General features: G+C 44.6%; 1 protein-coding gene across 1 annotated transcript in view; it reads right to left on the bottom strand.

The window, feature by feature from the left end:
* Positions 1–1,164: 1,164 nt before the first annotated feature.
* SOS2 (son of sevenless homolog 2 (Drosophila)) overlaps positions 1,165–10,024 on the bottom strand; it is a gene marked incomplete at its 3' end in the record, with an annotated part of 44,433 nt that continues 35,573 nt past the window's right edge. The window contains exons 16-22 of the mRNA XM_008944676.1: positions 9,515–9,677; positions 7,979–8,096; positions 7,303–7,475; positions 6,292–6,408; positions 4,608–4,873; positions 2,535–2,572; positions 1,165–1,274 (exon numbers count right to left, since the gene is read on the bottom strand). Of these exons, the coding sequence (XP_008942924.1) occupies positions 1,165–1,274; positions 2,535–2,572; positions 4,608–4,873; positions 6,292–6,408; positions 7,303–7,475; positions 7,979–8,096; positions 9,515–9,677 (985 nt within the window). The remainder of the gene's footprint in view (positions 1,275–2,534; positions 2,573–4,607; positions 4,874–6,291; positions 6,409–7,302; positions 7,476–7,978; positions 8,097–9,514; positions 9,678–10,024) is intronic.

Genomic DNA, 10,024 nt, shown 5'->3' with positions numbered 1-10,024 from the left:
TCTCAAGCCTGTCCTAGTCCCTTTGGATGGCATTTCACCCCTCCAGCCTGTCAACCTCACCACTCAGCTTGGTGTCATCAACTGATCTGAACATAGAATCATAGAATCCTTTAGGTTGGAAGGGACCTTTAAGATCATCAAGTCCAACCATTGAGCCATAAGGGCTCTAAAGTCCTCTGCTAAAACAGATCAGAATCTGTCAGGGTTGGAAGGGACCACAAGGATCCCCCAGTTCCAACCCCTCTGCCATGAGCCCTCACCACTCAGCTTGGTGTCATCAACTGATCTGAACATAGAATCATAGAATCCTTTAGGTTGGAAGGGACCTTTAAGATCATCAAGTCCAACCATTGAGCCATAAGGGCTCTAAAGTCCTCTGCTAAAACAGATCAGAATCTGTCAGGGTTGGAAGGGACCACAAGGATCCCCCAGTTCCAACCCCTCTGCCATGAGCAGGGACACCTCCCACTAGATCAGGCTCCCCAGAGCCTCATCCAGCCTGGCCTTAAAGACCCCCAGGGATGGGGCCTCAACCACCTCCCTGGGCAACCCATTCCAGGGTCTCCCCACTCTCATGGTGAAGAACTTCTTCCTACTGTTCAGCCTGAATCTGCCGACTTCCACCTTTGCCCCATTCCCCCTAGTCCTGTTGTTACTTGATATCCTAAAAAGTCCCTCCCCAGCTTTCTTGTAGGCCCCCCTAAGATACTGGAAGGCCACAATAAGGTCACCTGGGAGCCTTCTCTTCTCCAGACTGAACAGCCCCAACTCTCTCAGCCTGTCCTCACAGGAGAGCTGCTCCAGCCCTCGGATCACTCTCATGGCCCTTCTTTGTACACGCTCCAGCAGCTCCACATCCCTCTTGTAATGGGGGCTCCAGAACTGGATGCAGTACTCCAGGTGGGGGCTCACCAGAGCAGAGTAGAGGGGGAGAATCACACCACCATGTTCCTAAAGTGGCTAGCAGAGTTTGGACACTGGGAACCTGAAACTTAGAAAGGGCAACTGGAGCGCTGCATTGGAAAATCTTTTAGACTAACAAAGTCCTGTTTGGCTAGATGGCTGGACTTCATGATCTTAAAGGTCCTTTTCCAACCTAAATGAGTCTATGATTCTAGATGTCCTGAGTTACTATCCAAGTTAGTCACCATAGGACAGAAATACCTTAGCATTTGAAGCATCCTGATCCATCTTTTTTCGTGGAGGAAGCGGAGGAGGGTTTTGAGGCTCATCACTTAGTTTAGGAAAGCTACCCCATGAGCTGAAGAAAGTCTCTGGAGAGAGAAAAGCACTTATTTTAGTATTTTACTGCTTGCTCAACGTCTGAGGAACATACGCTAGAATATTTAACCCAACTGGAAGCAACTCAGGCAGATCTTTGTGCTAAACAGCAACACGAGCCATTAACTTCAGTTGTATGGAATTCTCATCGTTTCTTTAATCACATCCACGCCTGACAGAGCAGGCTCCTACTTCCAGTGCCACAGACACACATCAGTAGTCAGCAGGCAATGCTAGAGGACAGAAAAATCAACAAAGGGAACTCCTAGTGAGCACTTAAATCTGTCTCAGCAACCATCCCTATATTGCAGGATTTATCCCTGTTTTCCCCACAGTGCCTGCAGTTTGCCTGCAGGCCTTGGTTACACTGTGGAATGGGAGATTTGTCCTCTCTGCCCTATGGGCACATGTTCAAATTTGGGTATTTTGAGGCTTCATTAACAGGTCTGCAACACTTCTAAAGCAGGACAATTCTACCCTGAACTGAAGAGCTGATAGCAACTCTTAGACCATTTTAGGATAATTCAGTCCTTCCTTTTTTACAGAAGGGGAAAAAAAATCCTCACAGTTAAGAAACAACACAACTCTCCAGTCTGTGTTTGTGACTTCTGTCACACCTTTGCTTTTCCTCTTAGAAGTGCACAGAGCTTTGGATCCATACTTTAGGCACTTGTGCCCTCCAGCTGGAGATTTTAATCATCTGTGGCACTTGGAGATATGGCTCAGAGGTGGACTTCGTAAAGTGGGGTTAATGGTTGGACTCCATGACCTTAAAAGGTCTTTTCCAACCAAAGTGATTCAATGATATTATGAGGAAGTACATGTGCCTGTGTAATATGAGAGTAAAAAGAGATGCTGAGAACAGATGAACACAGGACATTCCTCATAGCTGTGGTACAGAAAATACCTCTTCTTTCCTAGCAATAGAACAATTATTTTCACTATGTGCTTAATACAGAATTATCAAGTTGCTTCATTTGTAGTATTAGTCAAACAAAATAATCAAGGGCATTCAGAACAGAAGCAAGATCATGCTAGAGCCTGGGGGAAACCAACCAACCAAAACCAAACCAGGAATTTTTTTAGACTTCACAAACTGCCTTACTGGACATTTGATCTAAAACCTGTACAAAAAAGTCCTTTCAGAACGCTGGTGAATGCAGTTTGTATTTCCATCTCAGATCCAAATTCCCATTCCTGAGACCAGGAAAAGCAGAGTGAAAGCAAACATTGAACAGAGTTATGGTACTTACTTGACTGTGGCAGACTGACAGGAGCAAAGATGCTGTTGCTGCTACCTGTTCAATGAAAAAAACTGATTAAAGACCTTCCAGACAGACCCAGACTACACCACATAATGTTTGCTGCTGAGGAACTCCAGAGATCACCGTAACCTCCAAGTTTATCTACTGCTAACATGAATTAAACTCTGTGTCAAATATTCCTGAACAAGAGATTTTAAGTTACAGTGGGAATGAAACTTCATAAGGAAAAACTTTGCTGTGAGGGTGGCTGAGCCTGGAGCAGGCTGCCCAGAGAAGGTTGGTTTTTTTTGTGGGTGACCTGCTGGAGCAGGGGGGTTGCACCAGATGATCTCCAGAGGTCCCTTCCAACCCCCACCGTGCTGGGACTCTGATTCTACTACTCTGTTTTGACATGACCACACTATTCTCCACTGTCTCTGCAGCCCAAATGTTGCCAGCATTTGTAATATAATAACTGTTGGCCACTTGTGCCCCCCACCAGGCTTAACCCTCCTGCCAAGCCTGCAGCCTCCTTAGTCAGAGCCAAGACCCATCACATGCTGCTCTCAAGGCTAAGTGAGCTGCTCACAGGTAGAAGCAAAGCCTGGGAGTGCCACCAGTGCATCTGACAGTGTCATTTAGGAGCTAACAGTGTCATTTCTAAAATCAAGGCTGTGCTTTGGAGCGAGCTCCCTGACCATCCCCCACTTCTGGTGCTTTGGTTCAGGTCTCAAAACACAGAGCCTGGACTCCCTTGAAAGAAAGTGAAACCAAAACCACCCGAGCGTGTTCAGGCCACAGGACTGCTCTAGTTACACACCCTGGCCTGGACACCAGGTCCACGAGCAGAGCAGGGCCTCCTGGGGACATCTCCTGTAACCAACGGCCTCAGCTCCTGCAGGCAGAAAGGCTGGAAAAGGCACTTGCTGTTTAACTGCTTACAGCAGAGACCTCCCAGCTGCACTACCTGTAACACTGACACAAGAACTTTATAACTTCAGTAATTTATCAGTGATCTGGGTGAGGAGGTCGTGGGTAGCTTCACAAAGTTTGCAAATGACATCAAACTGAGTGGGAGTGTTGATCTGCTGGAGGGTTGGAGACTCTGCAGAGGGGTCTGGCCAGGCTGGATGCATGGGTTGAGGTCACTTGTATGAAGTTCAACCAGGCCAAGGGCTGGGTCCTGCCCCTGGGTCACAACAACCCCCTGCAGAGCTCCAGGCTGGGGGAAGAGGGGCTGGAAACTGCCCAGAGGAAAAGGACCTGGGGGTGCTGGTGGCCACCTGGAGATGAGCCAGTGTGTGCCCAGGTGGCCAGGGTGGCCACCAGCAGCCTGGCTTGGATCAACAATAGTGTGGCCAGCAGGACTAGGGCAGTGACCGTGCCCCTGGACTGGGCACGTGGGAGGCCACAGCTCCAGCACTGGGGTCAGATTTGGGCACCACAGGGTAAGAAAGACCTTGAGGGGCTGGAGTGGGTCCAGAGAAGGGCAACAAAGCTGGGGAGGGGTCTGGGGAACATGGCTTGTGAGGAGCAGCTGAGGGACCTGAGGGTATTTGGTATGGAGAAGAGGAGGCTGAGGGGAGACCTTCTGGGTCTCTACAACTCCCTGAAGGAGGCTGGAGAGAGGTGGGGGTTGGTCTCTTCTCCCAAGTAAATAGTGACAGGATGAGAGGAAATAGACTTAAGTTGTACCAGGGGAGGATTTGTTTGGGTATTAGGAAGAATTTCCAGCTAGAGTGGTGAGACATTGCCCCAGGCTGGCCAGGAAGGTGGCAGAGTCACCATCCCTGGGGATGTCCAAAAAACATGTAGATGTGGCACTTCAGGACATAGTTTGGTGCTCATGGTAGTGTTTGGTTTACAGTTGGACTTGATAATCTTAGAGATCTTTTCCAGCCTTAATGCCTCTACAAAATTCCATAAACCATCAGAGTTTACAACTACATATTCTACCTTTTCTTTTTTACCAGGCTGGCATACACACCAATATGGATTTTGGAATCTTGGAAATTTTGAAAATTTCCCAATTTTGGAAGCCTGAGGGACAGTACCAACCATTTTTTACAGCCTACTGCACACTCACCATAAGAACTGTTGAGATCAATGTCCAGAAACACGCTGAACTCTGAGGAAGCAGACACTGGGGGGGTAGATGGGGTGTTTGGAGAGGTTGGTGCTGACACTGTGGACTCGTGCTCTGCCTCAGTGATTCTACTGAAACTTATCTTGCTTGGTTCCTTTTCAAGTGGCAGTGGATGGCTTCTCAAGGTGCCAGAGGTGGAGCCGTGTCTGCCAGTGTTGGGCCTTATCCCAGGAGATTTCAGGGGGTATGTTGTTTTTCTGGGCTGGGGAAGGTAAAGCTGGTTAGTGATGTTTCATACAGCAAAATGCAAAGTCTCTGTGAGGTGTTTGTTGAAGTATTTATCAAACACACCTTAAAAAGCTGTGCTGCCTTTTGGCAATTGAGTCTACAGTTAACTACAGTCTCTTGTTATCTATACAGGAGTGGACTGAGAAGTTACAGGTGCAGCTTAACAAATCTTTTTCCCCCATTTTTGATTTTTCTTCTCACAGCTATGAAAAGCAAAGAGTTAAGTTTCAGACCAGGACAAAACCCAGGGAAGAGGAAGTCACAGCCCTGGGAAAGGGAGTCCCACATGTCCCAGAGCCTCATAACCTCACCCTGTGGCCTGCTTTGTGACCAAGGACACACTCAGGAGCACGTTGCCTGTGTCCTCTGGGTTAGTGAGGAGACAATTCTGACATGCACCTCACTGGTGTGACCCAAACCAGACTCCTTAGGCTCAGGTGTAGCACAGCTCAGACCCAAGCTGATTCTTTGCAAGATTAATTCCTGTCTTACAGTGGTATGCACGAATCCACCACATTCCAGTGCTCAGGACTGGATTTTCCTGAAATCCTAGTGAGAAATCTGGTTTGGAAATCAGACTGTCAAGAATCCATGCCCAGCTGACTGAGGCTGGCAGCAGGAGTACTTATTTTTAGAAAATGTCTTGGAGAAATTACTGTAAGCATCACTTTTGCAACAGTCATTTCTGTCCCTATTTGCAATCCCATCTTACTCACTCCTCTAAACAGCAGAGTGCCAAAATGATTTATAGCTCTCCCAAAAACTAGAGATGTCCCAGCTACTCACTACAATCACAACATATAAAATCCAAGTGTTCTAGAGAGTGATCTTTCTGCTTAAAAAAGAACCCTGGGCTCCAGTAGCTGTTTTTTTTTTTAAAACCAAAATTGCTATTCCCTTGAATTGAGCTGTATTTTGTTCAGCAAGAAGGGTGGACCTTGCCAATTCTTCAATTTTGGCAACAACTCAGAACATTCAGCCAAAGAAAAATATAAATTAACTACTAAAGAAAACACAATGCATTAATTATGTATAAAATCCATATTTCAATTGATGTTAATATTTTATAAGATTTCTTGATACTGTGAAATGAGAAATGCTACAAAAAGCATTAGGTATTCTGTGAAAAGATTATATGGTAGAACCCCAAATTTCAATGGTAATATTTTAGGCTTTGCGAGAAAAAAAGAGTTCATTCTAAAATAAGCCAAAGGTTTTATGTTTTAGTAGTGACAAACATTTGACATGAAAGTATTTTAAAATCAATTTTTGCTGGAAACATCTCACAATGCAGAATTCTGAAGGAAATGTATGGTTTATTGAGTTAACTATGTTTTCTTTTTCACAGTGGCTAGTGGATTTTAACTATTCCATCTGGAGGACAACACTTACAAATCTGGGTGGTTGCTTGCAGTTTCGAGGTTCAATTTCTAATGACTTGTTGAACAGATAATCTGTAAACTCTTTTTCTGGTATCTTCCCCATAGGATTGAGATTTTCAAAGAATTTCTAAAGGAAAGAAGCATCAATAACATTGTAAAAATAAGCATAACATAGAAATTTAATGAAATACTTGTAATTCACAGATTAAAACCTAGCTTTTCACTACTGTGAAGCTTACTTCCAGGAAAACAAGAGTGAAACAAATAAATACAAAACAATCCAGTGGAAGAAATAATCATGTTAAAAGTAAGATTCCTGATATGAAAGAATGACCTTGTGTCAAGTAATTAGACAGGATAAACCAAGTCTTTTGTAAATTGTTGGCCAATATTTTTGGCTAGTGAATCATGCCCAGTGCAGCAGGGCTAAGGCCACTCAGCAGCACCCCGTACACTTGCCTCCCCATCCCAGACCTGGGCAGGAGCAGAATCCAGGTGACACAGCAGTGGGATAACAAAGGTTATGCCCATGCCATTTATCAGAGGTGCTTTGGATGTGATCCATTAACCAGAAAGAACAGGAAGGGATGGAGGACAGTCAGCTTTGGGGGTCAGCAGACTTTGCTCAGAGGTGTCACTGCAGAACGACAGCACTAAATGCACTAGGCACCCACAGAGCATTTTAGGTTAAAGGGAACTGATTTTGCTCCAGGAAGTTCTGCTCTTCAGTCAGTTATCTTATTCTCTTCTGTTGCTAAAAAGTCTCTCTGGTACCAGGATGCAGAACAATAAGGGGATGAACACAACGCAGGACATGGAATCCAAGCAGGTAAATCCCCACTTCTGACTAGTCCTTTGTGGGGGTACTTGGTTGTCTACCAGACACTGTTCCCCACACTCCTCTGATGGTCACTGCTCACACAAGATTAAGTCTAGTACTAGATATTATTGGGCCATCTTTTGTCACATACGTTATTTTTCCCCTTCTATCCCCAAAACAGGTTTTTTTGTGTTTGATTACCCGAATTTCTGGCTCTATCCGTAAACAGTAAGGCTGGTTCTGATACTGCTGAATCTCTCCTGTAATTTCAGCCACTTTTCTCCTCTTACTGAAGTTAATTAATTCCTTCCCTTGTCTTTTAAGGAAGTCAGGATTCCCTTCTTCTGTCTTCAAAATATTTGTTAGGTATATCCCTGATAAAAAGAGAAGTGGTTTTTAAAGTCCATTTTCATTCCAAGAGCTGATTTTATTCTTTCTAGCAAATGATAAAGAAGCCTCAGCATGGGTAGACCATTCCCTTCAGTGCTCCAACAGTTTATTTACTGGCAAAAATCATCCCAGCCTGCATTTCACACAGGAACAACACATGCCTGACATAAGATCTTTCAAAAATCATGTTAAGGAGATGAAAAAAACATCTTCACGTCATCACCATAATTCAATCACCAATATGGAGGCAGTGTTAAACCAAGCAATATTCATACCAGTAATCTGCATACTAAACCACAAAGATAAATTTACATAAAAGACACTAAATCTAAAAACACTGCACACATAGCAAGTCTGCCACATATTTAAAGAGTATTTAATTTAAAGCTCAACAGAGCCCTGAATACTTTTAAGCAATATTATCACATCTGCACCAAACGCAAGCCAGACAATACACAGAGTATTACCCTGCCTGGGTGTTACTCACCAAAGAAAGGCACACATGGTGGATTGATTGACTTCAGCTTAGCTAGGTATTTTTTAAAATGATCTTGACTTAATTCTACTGCTTCATCCAAAACTCTTTTTTTTCTTTCCTGTAGTGCCTACATTGTCACAAGAGGAAACAAAACAAAACAAAAACCAGGGATGTAAATCTCAATAGCACAGTTAGCAAAGTGAAGGCAATTCCTCAGCTCTCTCAGCAAAACTTCACAACTGAAACTGATTTACAGAATCCTGGAATGGTTTGGGTGGGAAGGGACCTTTCAAGGTCATCCAGTCCAACCCCCTGCCCTGAGCAGGGACATCTGCAGCTAGAGCAGGTTGCTCAGAGCCCCGGCCAACCTCACCTGGAATGGTTCCAGGGATGGGGCAGCAACCACCTCTCTGGGCAGCCTGGGCTCCAGTGGCTCACCACCCTCAGCATCCACAGCTCCTTCCTTCTCTCTAGTCTAAATCTCCCTCTTTTAGTATCAAACCACCACCCCTTGTCCTGTCCCAACAGGCCCTGCTAAAAAGTCTGTCCCAGCTTTCTTCTAGGCCCCTTTAAGTACTGAAAAGGCTCCCCGAAGGTCTCCCTGGAGCCTTCTCTTCACCAAACTGAACAAGCCCAACTCAAAGTCTTTCTTCATTGCAGAGCTTTGAAAGAACTTCTTTTGAGATTTGAGGAACCTTTTTTGTAAGTGGTTTGCTGTGGACAACATTTTAGCCCTGTGAATCATGAGGCTGATGTAAAAAGATTATTATTGTTCTCTCTGTCAAACCTACAAGCAGAATCCTAGTCTTCAAATTTCATAAAAATTAAACATTTCATTTTGAATTTAAACATTTAATTTTGAATTTAACTTAAGGGCTTTGTACTGCCTTTCAGAGACATAAAAAACCTCAAAACATTTTATTCACACTTCTTTTTCTATTTCAGTCAAGGGAGGCTTTGCTGCCAGACCCTAGGCATTTCTCTTCCTTGGCAAGAGAAAACTGGAGTTGCTATTTGTGTGTAGCCTCTTTCCTACTGTCCATCTAACCTGTTTTAGCAGGTTCTTATTTCTGCCTCTGACCATCTGAATCTTCTGAGAATCTCTCATTCAAGAGACATTCTTGTGATCAACTGAAATCCAAGTTTTAGCTTTCCCCTCCCCGTGCCCTTCTACCATTTTTCACACAGGTAGGAAATGCTGCAGTTAAAATCCTCCACTCCAGGGTTCTCAGCCCTGGGACTCTTCTCTTCCACACCCATAAAATGCTGGGCTGGAGCAAGAGGTTCATTTCAGACAGGTTAAGAGCCATCAAATGGACACAGCATTTCATACACATGAGAAAACATCTGCTGAGAAGCTCCACTTCCCATTACAGGCCCTTTGAGACATCCAGCCCATCACAAATGTCTTCTCATAAACACCTCTGCCCACTGCACACTTGCTTTCCTCCATAAGAGCCTGTGTGATACAGATACTATGGCTTTCACTTCAGAAGTTTCTGGATTCTGATTATTACCTCCCCAAGAGCCATGCCCAGAACGTACCTCAAAGGTGTGATCTAATCTGTACACTGACACAGAGTTCATGGCGCTGACGATCTCCAGAACACCGTTGAAATTATTCAGATCTTGGAAAACCTGCAGGATTTCTATGATCCTGCTCAGCACAGCCACTCGCTCTTCAAAGTTCTCTGTCTCCACGATGCACCTAATCAAACCACATCCTTTGAGAAACGCTGGTAAAGGAAACCTGGCATTTTGCTAGCTACTAAATCAAAATTTTCCAAGCAGAAACCGTGCAGTACCTCCAGGAGGCACATTCTGGCATTCTCTCAAGTACAAATTTATGTAATCACATCTTACATATGTTCAAGTTGGAAAGCCAAGGAAGGTTTTGGCATAGCCTGTAAAATAATAACCCAGATCCCAGAAGGGTGACTCCCATGCCATGGTCTCTACAGCAGCATTTTAAACTCACTAGGTGAGGAATGCACAAATACACTGCGACACTCTTCTGAGAGCAGCACTGGCCATGTCCCAGACACACCTGAGTGG

Source organism: Merops nubicus, unplaced genomic scaffold, assembly GCF_000691845.1.
Source record: "Merops nubicus isolate BGI_N331 unplaced genomic scaffold, ASM69184v1 scaffold2037, whole genome shotgun sequence".
NCBI classification, from domain to species: Eukaryota; Metazoa; Chordata; class Aves; order Coraciiformes; family Meropidae; genus Merops; species Merops nubicus.
Note: the sequence above shows the minus strand (reverse complement) of the source record. Positions and strands in the feature narration are given on the sequence as shown.